This window comes from Metopolophium dirhodum, chromosome 7 (assembly GCF_019925205.1).
Source record: "Metopolophium dirhodum isolate CAU chromosome 7, ASM1992520v1, whole genome shotgun sequence".
NCBI lineage: Eukaryota > Metazoa > Arthropoda > Insecta > Hemiptera > Aphididae > Metopolophium > Metopolophium dirhodum.
In genome coordinates this window covers 16,017,793-16,045,521 of record NC_083566.1, presented here as the reverse complement: position 1 = coordinate 16,045,521, position 27,729 = coordinate 16,017,793, and the positions used below count along the sequence as shown (strand labels likewise).

Sequence of the window (27,729 nt, the reverse complement as noted above, 5' to 3'; positions counted from 1 at the left end):
TACGACGGACGCCCAAATGTTGTAGTCGGTGCATGCGTGTTCATAAAATTCCTATCCAAAGTCGAAACGGGAAAATCACTCTACCGAGCATTATACGTTGTACATAGGTATACATTATACATGAATGGTGATATAGGGAGTACCTGTATATATATATGTGTGTGTTGTCAGGAAACCGCTAAAACGCGGTTACAGCGCGCCTCCACCGTATTTTTACGATTAAACCCTCCTCACTGATTTTAAATTGTGGCTAAGTCATCGTCATTAGGTACGCGAAGTTGGACTTCTTTTTTTCCTTCTTCTTATTTTTCATAAGCTCGTGGCAACGTTTGAGACTTTACACAATATGACGTGTTTGATACCGTATAGTGAAGACTCTCGTTTATATTTACAATTTTCTCGAAGATTTAATATTTTGCTATGTATCTGGAATTCAAGTGTAATCGATCCGGAAATTACTCAAGTTTTTTTCTCGATAAAGGTATTGGAATTGCATTTTATTTTTATTAAATTATTATTGGGGTGTGTGACATTAATTATTATTTGTATAAGCACGGTTATCTAGAATACCAATCCCTAAGATCAACCCCATTCACATTAAATTTACCACTACTACAGGTTAGATTCTCCGTTTAATGGTTAAATTTGCAAAAAATGAATTGTATAATATTATGTCTTGTCGTTAAATATAAAAATGTATCATTTAAAGTTTTTGATACAAATCAGTTATTTTTATTTTTTAATAGATAATTTATGGTTTATTGTATTTTCACGAATCACGATAACAATATAATATTATGTAACAATTATTATAATCTATCTATAATATAGATTATCAATAATTAGGATTCTACCTGTATGTTAGTTTATTCTGTATATTACAAATATATGAGAATAAATGTATAATTTATTTTATATATGTATATAATTACTGTTACGATATTTTCATAATTCTGCAAGATCTATTTTTTCAAATATTTTATATCATTAGTATAATATATTAATTTACACATATTTTTTTATTTCGAAAACATAATATTATGTTGTTTTATATTTAGATACTTTGTAGTCTGTACTTATGATAATGTTTTAACTTAAACTAATGCTGGTTCGAAATAGTCTAAGCGAACATTTTTGAAAGGTATATAGATTTAATATATTATTATGCTTATGTTTATAATGAACGGTACCATTCTTTCACGAGATAGACTATTATATTTAGTATATAATAATAATATATATTTTTATTATTTATATATTATTTTAGAAACACACGAACATGCGGTGTCATGTAATTAAAGTTAAATCGATTCAATGTTATATAAAAGTCTTATTGACAATTGCAACAGTATTTTAAATGTTTGTATAGTACGGTGGCGGCAGCCGGCATATGGTTGTAAGACAGTGATAAAATTTTATATTATACTTCGATTTAAGCTGCGAAAGCTCTGATTTTTCGAATAATTTGTAATTACTTCGAAACTTATACCTGCTCCGTATAAAAATATGATTGTTTCCTGCAGCATAAATAATATAATGACATACTGGTTAAACATCATGGAAGTGCCAAATTTCATCAATAGATTAAACATTTACTATGTAATGTTCGAGTGAATAAATCGTCACTATTATCGTATTATATCATTATACATACATACTCTGCAGCGAAAAATCTATACCCATAAGTCATAACACTCATAACGTATGACAGTGGTATATAAAAAACAAAAACAAATCTCTCTCTCGAAACCGCACGTAGCGGATACAATATATAACGACCTGTAACCTGATTATATTTTTTAAAAGGAAGAATTTGTTTGTCTGTCTCAAATTATATACTGTGTGCCAGTGAGGGGATCAACGGGTATCCCCTACGCAATCGAAATTCTTATCAGAATGGCACTGCTGCAGCTAGACTGCTAGAACCTTTATTGCAGGCTTTATACAGCTATATGTAGGTATAGTGTTCTTATTGTTTTATCGAAAAATACTTTTCAGTGAAGTAAAAAACCGCAAAAAGTTTTACATATCACCCGCCACCACTGCAGTAGATTGGATCAGATACAGATTGCATTTTAAAGAGGTAATGTTTCCCAAATTATGGTTATTGATAAAACCGTGAAAAGAACTATGCAGAGAAAAAAAATGAGCGGTGAAAAGAGACGTAAGTAAGAAAACACCTGCTGTAGTTTTGACGATTTTTGGTTTGGGCGGCCTACGCTGAATGGTTATTTGAGTTGAACGATGATTTATCATCTCTCCGTTCAAAATTCAACATAAATATAGGAAACCATCCTCGTTTCCCGTCCAACGCCAGCACAGGTATTTCAGTTTTTTTCCCAAATCGATTAATAATACAGTATTGGTATGGAATAATATGTCGATCGTCTATCGTTCAAGCTTACCTTGTGTATAATATATTATATAAAATCGCAATGGCAGTGCATCACCATAAACCACAAATATCAACAACCTATATTGTTTTTATAAACGTGTTCCTAGGTACGCTTATTTCTTGTTTCTCGTTTAAATTTTAAAAACAACATACAATGAAATAATATTTTGGTTACGCGGCGTCTTGGATAGGCAATTTAGATACACTACTGTCCATTACATTTTTTCTGCAGGTTAATATCATGTCAGCACACTTTTGGTTTTCTCTCTCTGACCCACGCGCAACATGGCACATATTTTTACGTTCACAATAATGATTAATGATTATAATCACTAATTATAATTTCTACAATTTGAGTGAAATGACCTCTTACAAAATTTAAAGGCATAAGATTATTATTTAGGACATCGCATGTAGGCTTTTTATTATATTTTATTTTTAAAGCGAGTTATGAGTATTTTAAGATGTACAAACAATTTACAATTTTAAAATACTCATAACTCGCTTTAAAATTAATGGTAGTTTTGTTCCATACTGTATAATAATATAATATGTAAACAGCATAATATCAATAATGATCAAAATCATTGACTAGAATATTGTATGCATTTTCAATTAGCATAAAACTATTAGAACTACTTTGTAACGTTCTCTTTTATTGTATATATTTTTGTAATAATAATATAAGTTAAAAATACACACTACTTATTTATTAATTACTATATATATTTTAAACTTATTTTTCACATGCATAAATCTTGAAGTAGTGCATCGCCTATAGATATTCAGATATTCTGTGCATGTATAGTTAAACAAGCCTTATCCTCGACACTTGCAAAACTCATAAACATTTTAAATTCAAAAACCTATACACTTAGTCCAAACCACTCACAAGACCAGACTTAACTATAGCTAAAATAAAATATTAAACTTGGAAAAATAACATGACACAGTTTTGTTATTTTTATTATTTAGAGTGATTCGATTGCTGCTTAAGGAGGTAAATCCACTTAGCAAACTTATTATGTTAAATGTTATTTGAAAAAAATGTATCGTTAAATATATTATTAGTATTATTATTATTATTATTATTAGGTATTCACTTTGCACTATGCTCACCTCCAGTTTTTCATGAAGTTATACAAGTTCTGACTTTTGGAATTTTTAAGTATTCTTAATCACCTTATTTTTCAAATATTTGGGTTTTTAAATAATTTTTTAATAGGAATTGAAAAATGTTTTCTTAAATTGTTAATCTTATGATTTTTTTGAAAATGTCTATGTATCCAAATCGAAATTTAGATGAGAGTATAATAGCTAGGTTTAGAAGATATTATGGAGGCTATATGTTGATCTATTTTTGTTTTTTTTTTAATAGTGGACATTTTCGATTTTGCAGTTCTTTCAATGTACTAACTAGATCTAATTTGGTATCAGAAGCCACCCTCAAAGTTGAAGATAAAACTTTTTTCTACAACTAATGCCGTGTACACGGACACAAAAAAAACCCACATCATTGTAAAATTAAATATTAATACATCCATCGCTCCATTCTAAATCTAAAACGTGAGTGAGCATCCTTGGTGAATCACACCCTATATGTTTTTTAACAACGAACATTTTTCTTATTGTGTGTGGCTGTTGTGTTAGGCCATGCCCACGCAGTGGAGGATCCAGGGGGAGGACAGAGGGGGCATTTCCCCCCTCCAATCACCGTAGTTTTCCTTTGTTTTACTTTATGTTTAGCCTATTTTGGAACTTTTTGTACTTTTGCCACTCATGACCCTCCCAAAATTAAGCCCTGGATCCGCCACTGGGACACACGCCACACACTATATCCGTGCAGCGAGAAATTGTCGCAAATGCTGTGCAACAAAAATGCTCAATATTGAGAATCCATTATCTAAATCCAGTATTTTAATTTATCCGTGGTAATTACTAATTATCAATCATAGATCTTATAAGATCTATTTTTCACACGAAGAAAAAAACAGTAACGCGACGGCAGTAACCATGGATATTAATTGGTGTTTTAATACTATTTAAAAAATTAAACGAATACAATTATTAGATTTATTTATTAATTTATTACAAAATGGGAAGACGACTGCCGATTTTTTTGGTTTTTTATTAATTATTGATTTGCATTGCAAATCTACATTTCAGAACACCTTTGTTAACGTGACGGTCGATGGTGCAGATATGGCGATGCGGCCGACGTCGGAACGAAAAGCGACATAAATATTTTTGAAAACACTTGGATGTCTAACACACTGGTGGATTATCTTTCCGACGAAATTGAGTCCTCCCTGTTCGGAGTCTTTGTCGTCGTAATAATTGTATCGTCTTCGATTTCGTGTAGCAGCGGCGGTCGCTGTGAAACGAGCCCGGACGAGAGGACGCAGAACAGTCAAAAATACTGATACAGAACGCTCGAGCCATCCCAAAATTTGTTTGACGACGCGAAGGTCTCCGCCGAGATCAGCTGACGCGGCTGTGGTAAGCTTTCGTCTGCAGTTCCGAACCGCTTCGGTCGAGTGGTTGAGAGCTGTCCTCCGAGAACCGCCCGGCGTCACTGTTGGCAGAACCCGGATGGCCGGATGTCGGAGCGCGTGACGTACATTACATTTACATAATATACAATATACATAATATAGGTACATAACACAACGAACGCAGGGCTGGATTTTGAGCAACTGCTCTCCCACTTTTTTTTTTTTGTAAGAATTCATCAACACAAATTTCAATTATTTGACTTAGGTTTTAATATAAAATATAAAATTATAAAAATGATATAGATACGACAGAATAATAAATTATTGTTTACATGTAATGTAAACCTATTACATTTAGCGACGACCTTTTTTGAATCATTTAGGATATTAATTACACATGTAACTCGTCAACTATTATTATTTATACCACTAAGCTATATTCAGACTATATTATAAAATTTATTGAAGTCGCGTTTAATCTCGAAGATATCTGACTCCGTTGTTGAACGAAGATATGACTCTACTCTTTTCAACTGAAATACGGTTCTGATGAACTACATCCCCCCATACCCCCAAGGTTCATAGTATAAAATAAGTAATAGTTTAAAATTAATATAAATATTTTCAAAATATCATTGCGTATATATTATACTCTGTTTAATAAGAGTAAAATTAGTAAACACCTATAGTAAAATACATAATTTAAATTTAATTTATTAGGTATAATACAAAATAATAACCATCGTTATTCTTTGTTTAAATATCTAATTTCGCCCAAATTTGAATTTAAATGTCTTAAAAATGTGTCAAATTTTTTTACATTTTTTGGTTACAGTATTAACTACTTATGACTTATGAGGAACCTCCAAACCTTGTTCAATGTATTTTATTTCACAAGTATAAATATATCATTACGTTTAAACTTTCTGCGAAGTTAACTAATATAAATGCTAAGTGATGACTAATGTTTAATATTACTAATAATCTTATTTTGTCGTTATATATATTCAACATTTATAATAATTACGTAGTCGGAGATGCAGTCAAATATATCTATTTGATCATTAAAATATTATAGCAGGGACTACCTAAGTATTTTTTATACTTCAATTTGCTTATATTAATTATTCAATCTAAAACAAGTTATAATTTTTTGTTTAAATGTTTAATAATATGTCTTATTCTTGCACTCTTCTCGTTATCCATAGATGTCTGTTCTAATTTACTGATTTGGTCTATGATATTATTATAAATTAATGATTTGCATAGGCGTGCCCCCCTTGCGGCCCCTGGCATTTTCTTTAATAAATACTTAGATATCTAGGCGAATTCTAGATAGCGAACGTTTTTACATTTTACATGAAAAAAATGAAGCCAGTTTAAATCTCATAGTATAGATATCTGTGAATAAATGTAATAGAGTTATTAATATATTATCAGTTATCATCGACCGAATGATTTATTAATATCATAGAATACTCTGAATACTCTACTTCTCTACTATCCACTATATTAGCTAGTAGACTATTTTTTTTTTATCACAGTCGTGTGATCTATCAACTACTTTATTTATATACTTACGTTATTTTACGGTTGTAACTTGTTTATAATATTACACACAACATAGGTTAGTTAAAATAGTAATTACAAATAATGAATATTTTAGACCTAAAAAACAGAATATTCTTATTTAGTAGGTTTCTACATTAAACTTTTACATATTATACCTAACTAGTAAATAAAATACTATTATAATGAGTGAAAAGAAGATCATATAGCAGAAGAATAATCATTAGGGTCATAAAAGTTCACACTTTTTTTAAAAGTTGAATTCTGTCCGGAGTGACCCGTAAAATGGGGTGACTTCGGACACGTACCTATTACATTTCATTAAAAACTGATGTTATAATTACAATGGGTGACTTCGGACAATATAGATATTTAAAAAAAAAATGTAATGAATTGAAATAAAAAAAACCCCATACATTTAACGTACATTTCACCAGCCCCCCCAAATATAATTTTTGACATTTTTTTTTGCTAAACATTAGTGTGCCATTAGTGTGAATTTGTGTGACTATTTTCAGAATTTGTACGATACTGGTTTAACCATACATTCAAAAATATATATGGGGGGCTGTAGAAATGTTCCCCAGCCCCCCTCATGGAAAAATTAACAATTTTCAAAATTTTATTTTGCCAAACATTAGTGCGTCATTAGTGTGAATTTGTGCGATTACAACCAGAATTCGTGCGACACCCGTTGTACTCGGAACATTTTGAGCATTTCCCCCCCCCCCCCCCTTATGGAAAAAATTACAATTTGCAAATTTTTCTTTTGCCACCATACATTTTTGCGCTGTCTTCCAGGTAAGTCGAAATATTCAATTTTAACATTGGATCAAAATCAAAAATTTTCATATTCAGTCATCACCAATATTACTTAATGTATTCAGATATAAAATTAGACCTTTTATATATTGCATGCTTGTTTAGAAAATAATATCACATTATTGTACTTTCAGTATAATTTTAAATACGATTTTTTTTATTTTTTTTTTAACAAATCGTTGTGGCAGGTCTTATTAAATTTAAATATGTAAATGTACAAACTATAGACAACACAATATTATATCAATGAATCAAAATAAGGTTTCTAAAATTATGTACCTATGTAATTAATCTTTTTAATTTAAGCTAAATTAATTTTGTAATTTATAATTAAAATAATGAATTAGTCACACAAATTCGCACAAATTCACACTAATGACGCACTAATGTTTGGCAAAAGAAAATTTTGAAAATTGTAATTTTCCATGAAGGGGGCTGAGAAAATGCTCAAAATGTAAAAATGATTTTTCCGAGTATAACGGGTGTAGCACGAATTTTGGTTGTAGTCGCACAAATTCACACTAATGACGCACTAATGTTTGACAAAAGAAAATTTTGAAAATTGTAATTTTTTCCATGTGGGGGGCTGGGGAAATGCTCAAAATTTTCTGAGTACAACGGGTGTCGCACGAATTCTGGTTGTTGTCGCACAAATTCATACTAATGACGCACTAATGTTTGGCAAAATAAAATTTTGAAAATTGTTAATTTTTCCATGAGGGGGGGCTGGGGAACATTTCTACAGCCCCCCATATATATTTTTGAATTTATGGTTAAACCAGTATCGCACAAATTCTGAAAATAGTCACATAAATTCACACTAATGGCACACAAATGTTTAGCAAAAAAAAAAATGTCAAAAATTATATTTGGGGGGTTGGTGAAATGTACGTATACATTTATCTCAAATACAACATAATTTATTAAATATTCTAAAAAAAAAAATTATTTACTTTTCTATAAACATGTCAACTTAAAATGTATTTTTTACTTTTCTGTTTTTACTTATTGTGTTGTCATTTTTTATAACTAACACCATCAACGACATTTTAAATAACATTAGGATTATAATTCTTATATACGGACGACCTCCTACATTGTTGACATATTATTATGATCTGGGCATAGTAAGTTAATGTGTTGTCCGAAGTCACTCACGTTTGGTAATAATTAAGACGATTTAACACTACAGCGTGAGATCAAGTTACTTAACAATTTGCACATATTTGTACTAATTACCATTGATTGTATAGTATATTATAAAATCAATGCAATTACCAATTAACACAGAGAAGTTAACGGGTATAGGTGACCGAAAACCGCAATCAAATATTTATATTTGCTGTTGAGCTACAGTAATCAATGTAGTTATGTAATTTAAAAATACAAAAATATAATATTTTGTATTTACCTCCATACCATGTACTATGACACGACTATTATGTCATCAATAAATATTATTTTCTATGGAGGTTATAATAGATATTAACGTAGAGTATCAGTTTTCAACGTTTATTAAACGTGTACTCTAAAATTATATAAGATAACTAAAAAAACATGGTGTTGTCCGAATTCACCCACATATCCGAAGTCACCCCTTTTTACGGTAGTCATTAGTACAAGAATCTTTGGTTCAGACATTTTTAAGGGCTCCTCCCTGCGGACAAAGTCTGCGCACGCCTATGATGATTTGGTCTATGATATTATTATAAATTAATACGCATCCATTTTCTAAAAATATATTTATTTAATTATTTTTTAAAATAAACATATTATTACATTAATACTTATATACCCCCCATCCCCCCCCCCAATTATAGGCTTGGAAAACGGTAGTGAATTTTAGATATTATTTGATACGAATGGATAACATAACAAACAACTCACACACAAGTACACAATGTGTACTGTGTACAATATAATTGTTCAACGTATGGGAGTATTCTGCATTTGAACTTTTTTCATCTCCTGTAAAAATGACTAGAAACCCCCAAAATAGCCAATAAGTACATACTACTGTCAGCTAAAACTATAATATTAGTTAAGTCATACAGTCCTTATAGATGGAGTTTGTTTAAATATATTTTATTTGTATAGAACAAATAAATGTTGTATTAAATTTACTTTTTGTATTTTCTTTGGTCAATGTGTAAACCACTTGTTTTATGGCTGCACAATATTTTCTCACTTCACACAGTCTCTCTTCAATTTCTTATTTTTTTTTTTTTGAATTATCCCGTCACAAAATATAAATATTATAGGGAATCGGAATACTCGATTGAGTATTTAATCAATTATCTAAAAAAGACGTGCCCCGTCGCCTCACTAGATCTAGGAGCCGTAGTGCAAGCAATGTCCACCAATATCGGGCCATATTTAAGAAATACAAAACGAATATTTCAAGTATCTATAAATTATATTCTTTCATAAATAAAAGATTACCAAATGAACTATACTAGCCTATATATAGTTATATATTATGATTGTGTTAGTCATAACCTCTTGAATTGGGAGTTATAATATGATTGAGGATTCAATCGATTTCCTAAAAGAGACGAGCCCGGTCATCCCACTAGGGTAAGGGGCCGTGGTTCAAGTGACGTTCACCAATATAATATAAGAAAACAAATCAGTTACATAATGCAAAAATAGTATATCATACACATTCATACCTATATTCATATAATCATATTCTTTTATAAAAGTATGATTGTGGTAGTCAAAATCTTGTGAAAATGATATCGGCTTCTATATAGTATCTCCCGTAGTCAAATCGTAGTCAAATCGTAGTCAAACGAAATCGGAAATACTGAAAATTAATGCATTCACAAATATTCCAAAAACGAGACTGTGACTTGATTTATAATTATTAATTTTATAATTTTGTCTTAAATTTATTTCTGTACCTAAATAGAATCTGAAGGTGGGTTAGGCATTAGCCATTATAAGTGTTGTATCCCAGCAATTCACAAACTGGGGGGGGGGGGTCGCCAGTTAATTGTTTATGGTTTCCAATACTTACACTTTTTAATGCTATCATAATAGAAGGCCAGAAGAGTCGCCAAAAATATTGGTAACATTATAATAGGGGATCGCTGAATAATCTTTACGATGTCTAGTATCGGCAGCGTAGGTTAGATAAATAAATAATCTTTTTAATTATTATGATGGTATTTTCAATTTTGTTCCGTAATTCTAAGATTTTTATTTTTTTTTAAGTTGATAATTGTAAGAAATATTTTGATTTTACTTTAAATTATTAATTTTTTAGTAGGTAATACACCTATTGTATTTTTACTGCTAGGATATTTTTTTACTAAATAAATGAATCGATATTACAAAATATAGTAACTATAGTAGGTATAATATTACTTTATTAGTATTATATAGGTATGTACCTAGGCCATTTCGTTTTTATTTGTGACATTTTATTTCTCTTTTGGTGTAAATTGTATTGTATAAAATTGTAATGGTAAATTAACAAATTATGAACAATATTATCTCGTGTATGTATGAAATGTTGAATTTTTATAGCTAAGACCTGGGATTTAACTTACTGATAAATGTTCTATTTTCCTTCTATATCAATGCCCGCCCACCCATATTTAAAGTGTTGCCTTGGACCCTATGTTACGCGCTACTCGACATAATAATTATTGTTGCCGTTAAATCTTGATTTCATCTGACAACTTTTTTTCTAAGTTCGCCCTGTCTATTTGTATACAAATCACGCATACAACGAGTTTACGTGCAATGCACTCCAAAACTATCTACTCAACCGATTTTGATAAGATGTGTGAATTGGTCTAACTTAAAATATAGGATAGTTATTATCTCAATAATTTTTTTTTATTGGACATTTAAGAATGAATTTTGAGATTTACGTTTGAAATTTTTGTTAATAAATAGTTTCTATTAGTTATAGTTGACAGTATTATTATAATATTATTATAGTTGTTTTAAATGTTTTAATGCGATTACTATTGATATAGGTGTACGATTTTTCTAAAAGAAAGATTTCTAAAAGTAGATTTATAGAGTTGACATTTTTAACGAACAACGAAGTGCACAGAGTCATCTATAGAAATATAGGTGCTATAAGTCAATTACCTACATACAATATAATTGATAACCTAATCAATCATATAAAATATAATTAGTATTTTCTTTTGTTGCAATAGAAACTAATAAAAACGACTGAAACTACGAAAAATACGTTTTGATGTGTAGAAAACAAAATGATAATTTCAAAAAATGGCCCAGTATAAAGTACCAAGTAGAAGAATGTCTGCGATCTATAGACTATAGAGTATATAGATTATGAATGACACTTTTACGTACATTTTACTACCAGAGCCAATGCATATACACAAAAAAGCACACACCAATACCTACATCATTGTAAAACTAAAATATCCATCGGTATAGAATATAAAATTGTGTATATTTTAATATCAACTTTAAAATGTTACATCGGTATTGTGTAATTATATAACCATTTTTTTTCTTGACTAATATGTAGGTATAATAGTTTATGGTGAGGATACTTTGGAATCTCTTCCAGTTTTAAGTGTTTGGCTTTTGTTTTTTTTTTAAGTATATTCTGCAGTACTTCGCTGTGCCACCTAATTTCACCCTTTTCGAAAATATTTAAAATTAAAAAAAAATACACTTGTTAATTATCAACAATTACTAAATGCTGATGATTGTAGTATGATTTGTGGTGCGTTAACAAACTGTCCACTGGGCACTGACTACAATACAGTGAATAGATATATGAGTAACTGCATAATATAATAATCGTGGTTGGGATTTTATAGCACTTAAAATTGCATAAAATATGTACTATATAGTCTATATTATAATTTATAATCTTAAACATCTCAAAAATAGGCAACAAAAACATAAAAATATGCAAAATTAGTGGGTATAGGTATGATATTAATTAGGAGAACTTTTTAAAGTTAGAAGTGAATAGTGTTGATAGATAGTATTGATACGTATTATAACTACAAATTACAATATTGATTATTATAAGATATCCTCGTCCATCGAGCCTCGACTGCATTAACGCATTGCATTTATTCGAATCTAGCTTATTTAGATCTCTGTACTTATATGTTATAGGTATAAGTTTTATTATTATTAAAAATATATAGATGCGTATGTTTCGTAAAATACTTAAACATTTTAACATTTATAATATTTTAAGTCACTGATGGAAAAATTAATTTATTACGATAAAACGAAAAAATCTTATGAAGAATCTATAATCATCTAGGTACATGAATTCCATCTATAAAATATTTTAAAATTACGCTGCCGGGGGCAAGTGCCTTCTATATCCCCCGTTAACACGCCTCTGCAGCGCTTATGAACCATCGCACCGAGGGGTCAAATAATAATTAATATGACACTGGTGTAGTGTCAGGGCTTGAAACCGATAATGGATCACGATTTTGTATACCGGTTATAACCGTCATAAACCAAAAACGAAATCAGAAAAAATAAAACCAATATCCAAAAACCGAAATCAAAATCGGGAAAAAATAATACCGAAATCAAAATAGGAAAAAATAAATACCGATAGCTGAAACCGAAATCGAAATAGGAAAAAATATTTTCGGTTTCAAGCTCCGGTCATTATAATAATATAATAATAATACAGGACTTGAAACCGATATTGGATACCGATTTCAATACGGGTTTGTACCGTTAAAAACTGAAAAAAAAAATCGAAAAAATATTTTCGGTTTCAAGTACCTAGTGTATAGTTGATTAGGTTCCTACATTAAAAATCAAGTAATACTAAAATACACGGTTAAAATAGTTTATAATAACTATTGATTATTCTACATTATAGATTATTTCATCTACAAATAGTATAATATTCATTGTTATAACTTATAATTTATCAAATGACAATACATGTTTTGTTAGGTGATAGCCTGCGGTAGGTTCTTTGGCATGCTTTATTCATTTTTCTTTTTCATATTCCATTTCTTATCATACCGTTAGCCCAAAGTATTAACCAAACTATAAATTGAATACTTAAAAACACACACAACTTAGATGGAATCGTAATTTAATTTTACATATTTAGGTAGGTTGTTAATATATTTTTATTTAAAAATAAAATCAAATAATGTATGTTACCTACCCCTATACAATTTAACAAAAATAACAATAATTTAATATTTTCCAATTCAATCACGAGTGAATAAACATGGACACTGGACAGTTATATTTACAATATTAATAATTAACTTGAAAAAAAAGTCAGGATCAGCATGTAAACTTTCTTGATTTTTAATTTTTAGAAATGTATTAACTGATATCACACCCACGCGGTATAACAATAATTTGAATCCAGAAAAATGTCGGTATGAACAGTCCCACAAAAAATCATTTTCATTTTCATTTAGTGAGATAGATCTCCGAAACCAGAAAACGGATTTCTTTGTTTAGGGTCTTGTTAGATTCACATTGGTTAGGAGAACTGTAGTGAAGATTTTCAGAACTTTATCTTTAATAATTAATTCACTACAGAAAATAAAAAAAGTTAAAACAAATTTTATTGGGCGTTTTTTGATGTTTTTCAGTTTTACAGCTTTGTAGTGAATTAACTATTATAAAGATAAAGTTCTGAAAATCTACAGTGCACTTCTCCTAGCCAATGTGAATCTAACAAGACCCCTAACAACAAAATCCGTTTACCAGTTTCGGAAATCTACTTTGCTAAATGAAAATGAAAATAATTTTTTGTGGGGCTATTCACTACAAAGCTGTTAAACTGAAAAACATTAAAAAATTCCCAACAAAATTTGTTTTAACTTTTTTACATTAATATTTTATATTAAAGCTAGTTAAATTACCCTCCTACTCATCATTACTGAGTTACATTTTAAATCAAGAAAGTAAAAAATTAACATGTTTATAACAATTATTTATATTTTATATTATTCAATGTACACAAATAAATTGACAAAAAAAATTTGGTCATTATACATTATAAGCATAGGTCATCAGGGGAGCATAGCCTTCAAATATAACTTTATGGATACCTGTAAACAAGGAAAATAGTTATCAGGGTGACGGGTATACTCAACTTTGGATAATATAATGATATAAAAGTATAATATTATTCAAATTAACAAAGAATTATGTATATGAAAAAAAAAAAACAAAAAAACAACTCTATTACCACAAAAAAAAAAAAATAATAATAATAATACCTACAAAAATCTGGAAGAAATTAAAATTAAATGTAGAACTATATTTTAAATAATAATTAAATTATACAATAAAAATACATGTTTTTAGTATGTAACCCAACATATGACATCTTGTTATATTATATTTATCTAAGACAATACTATCATACTTACCAACTCTCGGTGGTAACAACAATTATTAAAAACTTATTGGTTGACATTTGACATAATATTATGTACATTTCCAATGTCTTTTAAACTTAATTTAATTAGACAACAAATTTTTACTTCCAACTGTACCATTACTGAGATGATTTGAAGTCTTTTAGTTACTAAATAAAAATTGAATGATCGTATTATTTTGTTTTTAGAGAAAAAAAGTAATGACAATTAAAAACCAGTTTAATTAATTCATGCAAAATATCCAGAAACTAATCAATAATCATAATATAGTATAAAATAATTTGTTAATAATTATTCTTTTATTAGTTTATTACAATAATATTCATAATCTCAAACAATAATTTAATTATATTTTACTCAAATATTGGAAAAAATAATGACGATCATGAAAAGATAAATAACACAATAACAATTAGTTTATAAATGAGGTCTAAAAAAAATAATTATACACAATCAAAAATCATGAGCATTTTGGATCAATAATATAAGGTGATAATAAATGTATGTACAATTTATAAAAAGCAAATTAAGTTTGTAATACAAGTATTACTAAAAAAAGCAATTTACCAAATATGGCTAGTAAGTAAATTGTTTAGTTTGTTGAGCTCAGCCAAAGTGATTTGAATGAGTAACATGTAACCTATATATATTGTACAAAATACATATTATACTTAGTTACACCAAAAATATTTGTTTGTGAAGGTTAGTAAACCGTAAGAAACAAGCTTATAAAAATTAAGGTAACAAAAATATACACAACAAATTATAATTGGTTTCAACATTAAAGTTTTTTTCGTTTTTTCATCATTTGTTTCTCTCTTCGGATATCTGCTAAATCTTCCAAAAGTCCTTTTAAAAAAACATAGATTTATAAGCAAAGTTAAAATAAATAAATTATATAATCTATACAGCTAATTATATCATTATAAGTTATTTATGAATTGTAAACAATTGAAATTTGTATGATTGGGACTTTTAAATTTCTATCACCAACAACTTAGTAAAACTATAATATGGTTATTTTTGTAAAGGTTTGATAACACATATTATGTATAGATTAAATTTAAAATGTAAAATATGCCTTACCAGCTCTAGTACTTTTATACTCTTCTTTTTGAAGAGTACGATAATCAGATTCCATACATTCATCATCTTCATCCATTCCTCTATATCTAAAAATGAAAATAATAATATTGTTTAAAACTTGCTTAAAAAGATACCTACTAGAATAAAATAATTTTACTTTGATTTGTCATATCTGAAAATTTCTGAAATAACTTTGGAATAATCAGCTTCATCTTCAGGCCCATCATCAATAAAGTCATCTAATTCAGAATCATACTCTGAATCTGATTCAATGACTTGACGTTTGTTGCGAATTGGCATATGTCGATCATCTCGCCTTCTCATATCAGGAGGTGGAAATTGTTTAGGGATCATATCTCTGGGTGGGAACTGCTTAGGCATCATGTCTCTGGGTGGGAACTGCTTAGGCACCATGTCTCTAGGTGGGAACTGCTTAGGTATCATATCTCTGGGAGGAAATTGTTTGGATGCCATTTCCTTAGGCGGTAGTTGTCTAGGTTTAATATTATTGCTGATTGGTAACTTCTTAGATTTATCAACTGGCATTGGGACATATTTATTATTTGAACTGGTAGGTTTTGATTTCATGCTTTGAGATGACGTTGGTCTAGGTCTATATTTTTCATTTGAATGATTGACTGCACTAGGTGTATATTGTTCTGAGGAAGATGAGCCTTTTCCCTTGGGCACATATCTTTCTGGTTGTGCAGAAATTTTAATTTTCGGTGAATATTTTTCATCGGCTGAGAATTTTGGTTTAGGCACATATCTTTCAGTGGGTGTTGGTTTTGGAGAATATTTGTCAGATGGTGGACTTCTCGATTTAGGTACATATCTTTCAGTGGGTGTTGGTTTTGGAGAATATTTGTCGGATCGTGGACTTCTCGATTTAGGCACATATCTTTCAGTGGGTGTAGGTTTTGAAACATATTTATTTGTAGGCATTAAATCCTTGGGTTTTGGAGAATACTTTTTAGATGGCGGACTTCTTGATTTAGGCACATATCTTTCGATGGGGGTTGGTTTTGACAAATTTTTATCGGATGGCATTGAACTCTTGGGTTTTGGTGAATACTTGTCAGATGATGAACTTCTAGATTGAGATACATATCTATCATTATTTGGCATACCTCTAGGTTTTGGTGAAAAATTATTTTCAATTGAATTTTTAGCTTTAGGTATATATTGATCTTTGACTGATTTTGGTTTCGGTGAATACCGTTCATCATTAGAACTATACCTCTTTTCATTCAACAAATGTTGTTCTAATGAACTTTTAGAGGTGGTTCTATTCCCATTTGAATTCATACGTAAACTTTCTGAATTATTCAATGGCCTTGGTATATATTTATCATTTTTACAATTATTATTCAGCTCTTTACTAATTTTTAAATCTTTAGACCATACAGAAGCATTCTTTTTTAGTTTTTCTTCTGCGTGTATATCGACTTTTGAAGAAGATGCACATGCTTTTTGAATTCTTTCAACTGGTTTAATTTCTTTGGGTTTTTCAGTAATAGGTAAGCCCTTGCCTTGTCGTCGAGCTAGTCGTATTTCTTCAATTCTCTTGTCTTCTAAATATTTATGTCTTTCTTTCTTGGTCATCATAGGTAAAGGTTCTTCTTTCTTAGGTTTTTCAATAATTATGGGTTCATATTGTTTTTTTTCAGCAATTTTAAGTAATTCATGGAAATTTAATGGCGGAGGTTGTGCAGGACGTTTTTTAATTTTCTCTGTGTCAGGTCTGGATTTTTTTTGCTCTGGCTCGACACTATCCTGACAATCTTCAGCATTGTCTATATCTTTAGGTTTTCTTTTTCGCTTATGTGGCAATAATTGATCTTCTTCTTCTTTTAGTAGCGCTGCTCTAACACGATCCTAAAAATCATTAAATAATTATGATTTATTATTAAAGAACTATAAAAAAAGAAATTAAAACAGTTAAAATTGTTTTGTATATGATTTAAAAAAATATAATTTAATATGATACAAATATAATTTTAAATTATATGTAGTTATATATTTATAATTATTTGAAATTTTTGATTTTAAAACTGATTATAATTTTAGATTTATAATGGTGAGGCATTGTTTAGTTTTGTAATTTATATGTTATGTTAAAAATGCTATGTAATGTATTCAATATTCGTTTCTACTAATATTTAAATATAATATTCATTTAATAGTTCAAAATTTGTATTTTATTATATTATTCAAATGTTGATATTTATATATGTATATATTGGGTAAAAATGAAAAAATAATAAAACTATAAAAATAGTTGTGACATCTTTTAAAAATGTAACGCTGAATACAATTTAAATTATACATTAATAAAACAGTATTACATGTTGAATGTTTACTGACACCATTTGGTGTCCAATATACATTTAAAATAAATGGTTTATTATTCCCGCGTGGCTGAATGTTATTTTATTATTATTTAGTGTGGATTAAACTCATGTTTTTAAATATGTATACATACGTCGTTAAAAGCAGTTTCTTTATTTTTTTTTTAGAACTTGTTTTTATTTTTATCATATTCACTGTGTAAATACGGCAAAAAAACATTCGCAGCCAATGTGTTAAACCAATCAATACATTCAATAATAATACATAATTTTGTTACTTTGTTACTTGTTTAAATCTCAATAAGTTTTATTTTATTTTTATCTCGAGCCAAATTACATACTTTAGTACCAGAAATGTCATGACTTCTGTGATTGGGAGTTTTTACATTTCTTGAATCTGCTGGAGTATTCACATATTTGTTCATAATATTATTATAGATGGCCATGGCATCTTTAGAAACATATCCATAGTCATCCTCATCAGGTTGATTAAATCCTATAATTAATTAATTATTAAACATTTGAATATGTATATCTTGTACTAAATTGTTATAATTATAATATTATTATTATTATTATAATTAGTCTTTTTCACAATTATTGATATTACATTTACATTTTATTCTATACTCTTCTCAGAATAAGAGAACACTAAAGCCTGAACTTTGAATGTTACCAGAACCCCACCACTTACTACCAGTAGTCGGCAGTGGGGACGTATACCCATATACCGCGCAGTCTCGACATGTTTTTGTTCATCACCTGATATACTCTATTCTGAGTAGAGTATAATATTTTATTTGATATAATTGTTAGTAAGTTTCTATCAAATTGGGTATCAAATTTAATAAGTATTTTATTTAATACTTTTAAAGATAACAACTTTACTCATTACAAAAAAAAAACAACTTAAATTAACAACCCTATTGTAAGAAATATTAATCAGATAAATTACAATTCCCAAGATTTAAGTGTGGCAGAACAGTGAATTTGTGTATACAATCCATGGCACACAATAACTGTTTGTTTTTGTTATTATTATTTTAATTATCACCACAGTAGATTACAATTTAGTATCTACTATAATCTACCATGATTATCACTAACAGTATCATAAAATATAAGTGCTACATTTTTTTTTTAATTTGAGCACTATAGAAATAGAATCCCGAGAAAAAAAGTCCGACAAGAAAATTATTATACGGAAAAAAAGTCCGGTTTGATTTATTGTTTCATAAAAAATAATTAAACTTATTGAATTAATTCAAAATTAATAATATATATGATTGGTATGATCTAATATAATTTAAAACTATAAAGAATTAAAATTTCACGTCGTTATACAATCTACAGAAATAGAAGGTATTAAGGTAAGGTAGATAGAAAAAATATACTAGAATATATTAAAGAAAAATTGTGTATGTACATTACAAGGCAATAAAGATAGCACAATTAATCTGTATTAAAAGATAAAATATGAATGGAAGTTAATTTCTAAAATGCGTGAAGAGTTAAGAGTAGATAGAGCTCAAATAGCGTTACAAGAATTAGGTGAAGGGATTCAAACACCAAAAAAACGTACCGGTGAACGTTTAAAAATCTTATGTTCTAGAGTGGCCATTGACGAAATATCGGTGGAAGAATTTTTAATTAATATTGGCCATTGCATTCGAAAACGAAATAAATATTAGTTTTACATTTTAATTATTTATAGTTTTAAATTAAATTAATATTATATAGGTATTATACATTTAGTAATTTTATTTTTTTTTAAACTAATTAATTAACTTTTTTTCCGGCTCCCATAGAAATAATATTAATTTACATCTGTAATTATAAAGTAAAAAATATATGTACTAACCAGCCATGGTAACAGATGTATTAACATCATCTTTGGCATCCTCAATAACTGATTTATTTGCTGATTTAGTTCGGTTTAACATAGACTGGACCCTTTTGAAAGATTTCCTATCTTGACTACGCAACGATATTAATTCATCTTTTTTCTTCTGTTCTTCTATTTGTTTGAGTCGATCTTCTTCATCTTTTTTTGCTAAAAACTTCTTAATACTGTCAGACAATTGTCTACTTTCTTTTGTTTCTTTTTTTGGTGGATCCAATGATGCTTTGAAATATTTAACCTGAACAGAATGAAATCTTAGTATAATGATTAATGAGGTATGTTTGTCAAGTAAATTGGTGTTTCTTCTAGAATTCTTATAAGTTATAATGATTTAGCTAGCTCTCTTTTAATTGAAAATACCATAAAATATTATACTCTTAGTGACAATTAATTGAAATATGTGCAATGTAATAAATTATTTGTGTTTTTTTTTTTTTTTTTTGGCTTACATATATTCTAACTTTGTTATGAAGTAGAGTATTTATCAGCAAAAGCAATAGAAATAATTAGGAAAATAAATGTGTATCAATAGTTTGTAAATTTTTCAACTTGAAAAGATGAAAAAATAGTATAGGTTGGGCTTCACTGGTCTACACACTATACCATATTTAACTATGAGTATAATAGGCATATGGTAGATACTAATTTGTGTTCGGCGGAAGGATAAGAAACCAGAGTTGAGTCACCAATACATGTTTATGGATGTAGATCCTGTTCAATATGGTAGCTAGACGTTGTATAGGAATATATCCTGGGAGGCAGTTATAAATCTACACGGATGTTCAGAATTATATATTTTTAATTTTAACAATAGTCAACAGGTTGTTTAAAAATTTGTATGTATAAGTAGGCAATTGTAACTATAGTAATTAATATATTTTTTTAACCCTAACTATTAGTTTTTGATTTACTTACATCTTTGTCTCTTGTATTGTTTTTTTGCGCCTGGTAGAGTAAAGTGTGAAAATCCATCATCGGAACGAGAGAATGGAGGTGAAATTATGGCCAAAAGTCTTGCTAGAATGAAATACGAATACCATAATCGTTTATGTAAAACTGCTGAAAAATCATATTGAATATTATGGATTGTAAATTGGAGACCGTTTAAATAAAATATTCTGACCAAAAAGTGTCGATGAAATTTTAAAATGTTATCGAAAAGAATCACGATTGTTACTATTATACATTTTCAAGAGTAAATTAGTGGAACATGGACGAGAAATGGTACGACGTCGACTGATATCCAATAAGCCATTAAGGTTGTAGAAAGTTTAGAAGTTATCACTCTCTACTCTCTAGTCACTACCCCGTTTAGTACAATATTCACTATGGTCGTGATACGTCGTATACGCCACATGTTCAATCATGTTAACATCGAAACAGCTGTCTAGCAGTAGCTGCAGCTGTTCGAGAGTCGAGATTCGTACAATTATTTTATTGAGCTAATAAACGATAGTTATTATCACTTATCGTTATCACCTCGGTAGTCCGTGATGGTGATTCTTTCTAGGTTCCACACGTTTTTACAGGTTATAATATTATATTTTAAAATTTAATAATGTGTACAATACTACAATGCATTAATACCTGGAATCGGGACACTGGACGGACCTCCAACTTCTGAGACGTTTCAATTTTGAAATAAAGCATTGCACATTTTACATTTATTTTTTACTGATCTCGCTAATCACTTCTGTAGGCAAACCGCTGCTATTGCTAATTTGTGTCTTATTCGAAACGTACCTACATAATTTAATAGTAGGCATTTTCTACTGCCATAACAAACCCATAAATTATTAAATAACAAAATAACAAAATATACTGAGAAATTATTTGAACCCTTCAACGGAATTGGTCGAAAATGAAAGCGATCACTAGTAGTTTTACGGTAAATTTCAGACGAGCAGTGTGCAATGTCGCTGCCATACGAGCATATGCGTCAGACGTTAAACGGTCGGATGTAAAGGATTCAGACCATCAACGGTTGAACAAGCAACGGTCAAATGAAGACCCGTTGAACAGTATTAAGCCTCATATGCGAGGCGGAATACTGTCAGTGGTTGAAAAAGATAACAGTGGATTTCCTTCATATCTCATACTTAAAGAAACTAGTCCCTTACTGAGGTTAGTACCTATCGAATATGTTAGTACTATCTACTCTATATTATATTAATTATTAAACATTTGGTTGCACATAAACCTTAAATAATATAAAATATAAATACTCTAAATTAATTGTACAGAACTACTGCATAAGATGTGTCATTTCTGAAATTATGATGAAGAATTTTTTTGTAGTTATTAGGCAGTTGTACGGTTGAATAGCTTTAAAATTAATGTTTTTTTTTCAGTCAAGCCATGATGGAAATAAAAAACAAAAAAAGACGTCAACAAAATAGTAGCATACTTTTGGAAGGTAAACGTTTGATACAGGATGCATTAAACGCCGGTGTGAAGCCAAAACAAATATTCTTTAGCCAGAAAAGAGTATTAGAAAACTTATGTTTACCCGAAGAACTACGAGATCTACCAGCCTCAAGTACAATATTTTATAAGGCTCCATATAAAATGATTCAACTATTTTCGGAGACTGAGACATCTCAAGGAATAATGGGTACAATTAGAATAAACATGTAACATTTAATAAAATTAAAACGTTACAAGTACCTACCTAGATTATTAAATTTAATATTTATATTTTTAAAATTAAGGTATTTTTGAAATTCCAACTATTGATCATAGAGCTCAGAAAAATGCATTTCCAATTACAGTAATCTGTGATAATATCCGCGAACCTGGTAATTTAGGTGCTGTGCTAAGAACTGTAACAGCTGTTGGAGCATCACAAGTTATTTTAATGAAAGGTAAATAATCAAATAAAAAATGAATTTTGAAAAATTGATTGGGTACTGATGTTTGTTGTCTGTCCTTAACAAGTGCAACATGGAAAGACTACCCATTTTGCAAAGATAAGTACAATAAATGTAATGAACTGATAAATATTATAAAACAGATGTCAGATTTGGATTTAGTGTGAATGTATATGAGATTACCAGGTCACTTTTTTCAATTCAGTTTTAGTTAATTTTGAAATAATAAATTATAATTTCAAACTTGAATCAAATTTTTGATAGTTAAGGAGTAAAATTCAAAAATGTAAGTGCAGTGTACGCTAAATTCAAATTTGTTAATTTAATATTTTTTGCTTCATTACATTAATTGTATTAATGGATAGAAAACTGATAACTTTTACTAAGTTGTATGTCATGTGAAAGACATAGACAACATAAATTGGCACCCAATCCCAATAATCTTACCTTTTATACTTTGTATTATGTTTCAAAACCAATAATTCTTGTTATTTAGGCTGTACTAATTTGTGGGGAGATAAAGTATTGAGAGCCGGTTGTGGTGCACATTTCAGAATGAAAATAATATCAGATGTCAGCTGGAGCTTTTTGGAAAATATCAAAGGTCAAGTCTGTTTGGCCGATAACAACTATGTGGGCAATATTGATTATTCAATTATCAATGAAGACACAAATGTAAATGTTTTTAGAAAAACAGCTCCAATTGAATTACCAATAGCTCCTTACTATGAAATAGATTACTGTAAAACCACTCCTTTGATACTCATTATTGGAGGTGAGACACATGGATTGAGTGATGAAGGGTACGAGTTTGCTAGATTACGAAAAGGTATCCGCGTAAATATTCCACTTGAAAATGGAATAGAAAGCTTAAATTCTGCTACAGCTGTAGGTATTTTATGTTTTGAGGCCAAAAAACAAATGTTAAGTTTAATAAGAAGTGGAGATGAAATCGATAAAATTGAACAAGTATATTAAGATAATAATATTATAGTTGTAAAATGTGTTTTATATACAATTATTTGACTATGTAAATAAATGAAAAAAAAAATATTATTAATGGTTAATAATAATAAGTCTTAACTCTTAATAACAGTGCAAAAGTAGATCGAAGACCGTCAGATTCCACCAATGTAATTGAGCATTCGTAGTCTCATAACCAATCAGAACGAACATATTATTAAGTTTCACAAACTCGGAACTAAATAATATACCTATATGATTTAATAAAACTGTAAAAAGGCAGTAGAAATGTGCGACATCTAATTTAAAAAAAAAGTTAATATGTAATACTTGATGAAGAACTTACATATTACCTACTTGATACAGTTTCTCATGTTTCATGGGTATAAGGTTTTTTTAGTTGTAACTTGTGTTTGTAAACGGCAATGTGTAACAAAACATTGTGCATACTGCAAATAGCTTTTGTGATAATAATTGTTGCCATAAGTCATAACCATAACACTACCAACTTTTTGTAATAATAAATTATATCTACTACACAACTACATAAGTTATAAATGATGATGATAATAATAAATACATATTATATTTAGTAGTTTAAAAATTTAATTTAATTTAAATGCTGATCATTTTTCATCATGCACTTTGTAGTCCAATAATGAAATATAAAAAAATAACTTGTATAATAAGTAATAACATATATGTTATATATAGGACGATGTTAATACAATATACCTAGGTAAATTATTATTTCAATTTCACAAAAACTTATTCATAATATGGTAAAGTGTTAAAATAAGGGTTTCCGTTTTATAAAATGGATAAAATATTAAAAATTATACCTAAATTTGACTTGCACGATTTGATGGGGATATCCCGAGTGCGACCTCAGCCCAATTGAAAAAGCTGGAAAAGTGGCTACCGCTCTGCTGTATAGTAGTTGTCAAGTATGTCATTGTAATGGATGTGGTATAATTGAATTCAATGATGAATCATTGGATACGAAAAACGATTCCGAGCGGAGACGGTGCGTTAGCCTAGGCCTAGCTCAGTGGTGCCGAACACGTATAACTGAGGTAAATACACCATAACTTTTATATGAGGTGGGAGACTGCTTAGTGCTTTAAGGTCTTGTTGAATTCGATAAATTACTACTAAAAATACAATATCGTAAAAATTATATATTCCAACGCTCATAAAAAAATATTGTTGCTTAACGCTAAACTTAATTGTTTTGTTATAAGTAGAAAATTTTGTTGGGAATCTTTTATTAAAATTTCTCATCTTAGCTCTGAAAAGAAAGACTTTTATGAATTTCTAACTGAAAAAAATAATTTACAACATTTGAAAAAAATATTATGGCTTTAAATAGCTCAAAAAGCGTCAAAATAGTAAAAAAAATTCATCGTGTATGGAAAATGCTGATATAAATATATGATAAACATTTAATGAGTATGGTTATTCGTTTTGAAAATATAAAAAATCGATCAATAATTTACCGCTGAATATCAAAAGTTCAAAAGCTCATACAAAAATAAAGTTCCATTTAAGTACATTTTTTTTTGTTTGTTTTAGGTAGGAAAACTTATGCAAAATCTTCTATTAAAATTTTTAAACCTTACGTATGAAAAGAAAAACTTTTATGAATTTCTAACTTTTTTTTTTTGGTTTTATCATTACAAGGGACCCGTACACTTTCACATTCCTTAGCCCCCATGCAGCATCATTTATTTAAATAAGTAAGCATATAAATGTGTACAGCAGTTGGTTTTAGCTCACATGGTCCATAACATAGCTTCAGCAGCTATCACTGGTATATATTCCTATGCTACGAGCTCCATGATACCTTACACGTCATTAAAATGTCTAGTCCAAATGGGAATAGTCCGGGCAATCCCTTCACATAGTGAATTTTGCAGCACAACAGTGTTCGAAGTTGTTCAATATACAGGTAATAAGTATTACCGACGATCGTCGTTATCTGTACATTGAATGTAGATAGTATTTATTATGCCATCCCAGGTGGGGTAATAAAAGGCACGGGTCGCCAGTTCGTTCTCGACGACGCATCGGTGACAATGCCGGTCAATATATGCGACGTTGTAACAATTATCGTCATCGACATCGTACATTACTCCCTACGTTGAGCACGGCTAATATGCTGAGTGTTAGTAATGACAAATGTGTATATATATATGAAATGTATATTATGCTGACGCGATGTTTAGCTCACATCGTGTAAATACCGACCTGGACGCCTGGCGGGGGTCAGTGATGATAGAGTCGACAGTGAGGTAGTCGATAGAATGGAGTCGGCGGTTGATAGTTGGATTGTCAAGAATGAAGAGACAGTGAGGTGGTCGATAGTGGAACTCGAGGGCTGACAACGACCTGAAGAGGACCTGCGGACGACCAGCTCAACCCACATTTGGACATCGGCACCCACGACACACCATGGCCCGATCGGTAGCCCGGAGTTATAATTTATAAGTATATTTCAATATTGTAACTTGTAGTAAATAATAATAACAATAACAGATATATATATATATATATACATTACGTTGAGTACTTGCTTCACATAAGGTAACCCTGATCCCTAGTAATAATATCACACACCGAGGTCGAGTCTCCGAGACCTCGTTAATAAAAACAGAACGACACCGAAACGGGTAAGAGCCCAGGTGAAGAGGAGACGTTACAGTTGGTGGAGGCGCCCGTCCCTGGAGTCCCGATTTTTTTTTAGAATATATATTTTGTTTTTTCTCGAGAAAAATTTCGATTCTAAGGTACACCCCTTGTGTTGTGATATTATTGTTGGGTGTCATGTGAATCTTATGTGAAGTTATTGGCCTAATAATTCTTAATGGATGTCAAATTTTATATTAAACGAAATACTAATAATCAGATTGCTAAAGTAACAAAATTAAATATTTTATTTTTAAATGAACACTTCGATTCAGAAATAAATGCAACAGAATTGATCGGCATATTACGACAAATCGATGAGAATAAATTAGGAGATTTTTTTGAAAATTCGAAATTTGGAAAGATACCTTTATCGGCTAAGTTAGTTAAAAAATTTACGCTTTGCACATTATACGAAGTCGAATGTTTAAGTAAAGATGAATTTAATAAACTAACACCAGTAAAAAAAAAATTTGAATTCATAATATCTCAGAAAACGGTATCGTGGATACTTTTGTTAGATAAATCTGAAGTAGTCGGTTTTTTAAAATTTTGTAACATACATTGTGAAGAATCGTCAACTCTCTTACACTTAAGGGATCTCGCGAAATCAGCAATAAAAACTTTTAGAGTTGGACTTCTTGATACCGAAGATAAAGATAATTATAACGATAGTACTGCAGATCTTACCTTTACTGAAACTAAGTTATCATTAGATTTCAATAATAGCCAGAAAAATCATTGTGAAAAAAATATTAGCGAACCAGACTTAGAGGTAGAATTAGAAAATAAGGGTACCGATACGGTTGGACCTAAAGACGTGGCCCAACAGTTAGAAAATCTCTTAATAGACCAATCACTTTCACAAATTAAAAATACTGAGCAACCGAATAATTTAAAATTTGAATCTGTAGAGGTAAATCAAAATAATAAATTGGACGCTAGTTCAAAAATTGATAATATAGTTAAATTAAATACGAAAAATAAAATGGCAAGACCTCAACAATTTGTACCTAATATTTTCAACGGTTCGGGCGATGAATGCGTTTTAGAATTTTTCGAGTACTTTAATGTGGTAGCTACTGCTAATGAGTGGTCTCCGCAAATAAAACTAACTTATTTGCCATTATATTTAAAAATTCCGCTTATAAATTATACAAAACATTAACAATTAATAACTTATATCCGAC

At 29.5% G+C, this 27,729-nt stretch overlaps 2 protein-coding genes and 1 long non-coding RNA gene across 4 annotated transcripts in view; 2 read left to right on the top strand and 1 right to left on the bottom strand.

The window, feature by feature from the left end:
• Positions 1 to 27,729, top strand: part of LOC132948174 (uncharacterized) — a 258,391-nt gene that overhangs the window by 38,548 nt on the left and 192,114 nt on the right. The gene's annotated exons all lie outside the window — the stretch shown is intronic.
• Positions 13,355 to 21,312, bottom strand: LOC132948327 (protein SPT2 homolog). 2 transcript variants are annotated; one of them, XM_061018750.1, is made up of 7 exons: positions 20,934 to 21,312; positions 19,977 to 20,256; positions 18,457 to 18,611; positions 16,187 to 17,642; positions 15,922 to 16,156; positions 15,765 to 15,850; positions 13,355 to 15,527 (listed from the first exon to the last, which is right to left on the bottom strand). In XM_061018750.1, the coding sequence occupies exons 1-7, from the start codon at positions 20,991 to 20,993 to the stop codon at positions 15,460 to 15,462; spliced, it is 2,340 nt and encodes a 779-aa protein (XP_060874733.1). In that variant the 5' UTR covers positions 20,994 to 21,312; the 3' UTR covers positions 13,355 to 15,459. The 2 variants fall into 2 exon arrangements, with proteins under 2 accessions (XP_060874733.1, XP_060874732.1); XM_061018749.1 differs by having other exon boundaries at positions 13,356 to 15,527; positions 15,922 to 17,642; positions 20,934 to 21,077; positions 21,142 to 21,311.
• On the top strand, positions 21,500 to 23,944 carry LOC132948330 (rRNA methyltransferase 3, mitochondrial). The gene is made up of 4 exons (XM_061018753.1): positions 21,500 to 22,142; positions 22,370 to 22,632; positions 22,730 to 22,882; positions 23,385 to 23,944. The coding sequence occupies exons 1-4, from the start codon at positions 21,880 to 21,882 to the stop codon at positions 23,864 to 23,866; spliced, it is 1,161 nt and encodes a 386-aa protein (XP_060874736.1). The 5' UTR covers positions 21,500 to 21,879; the 3' UTR covers positions 23,867 to 23,944.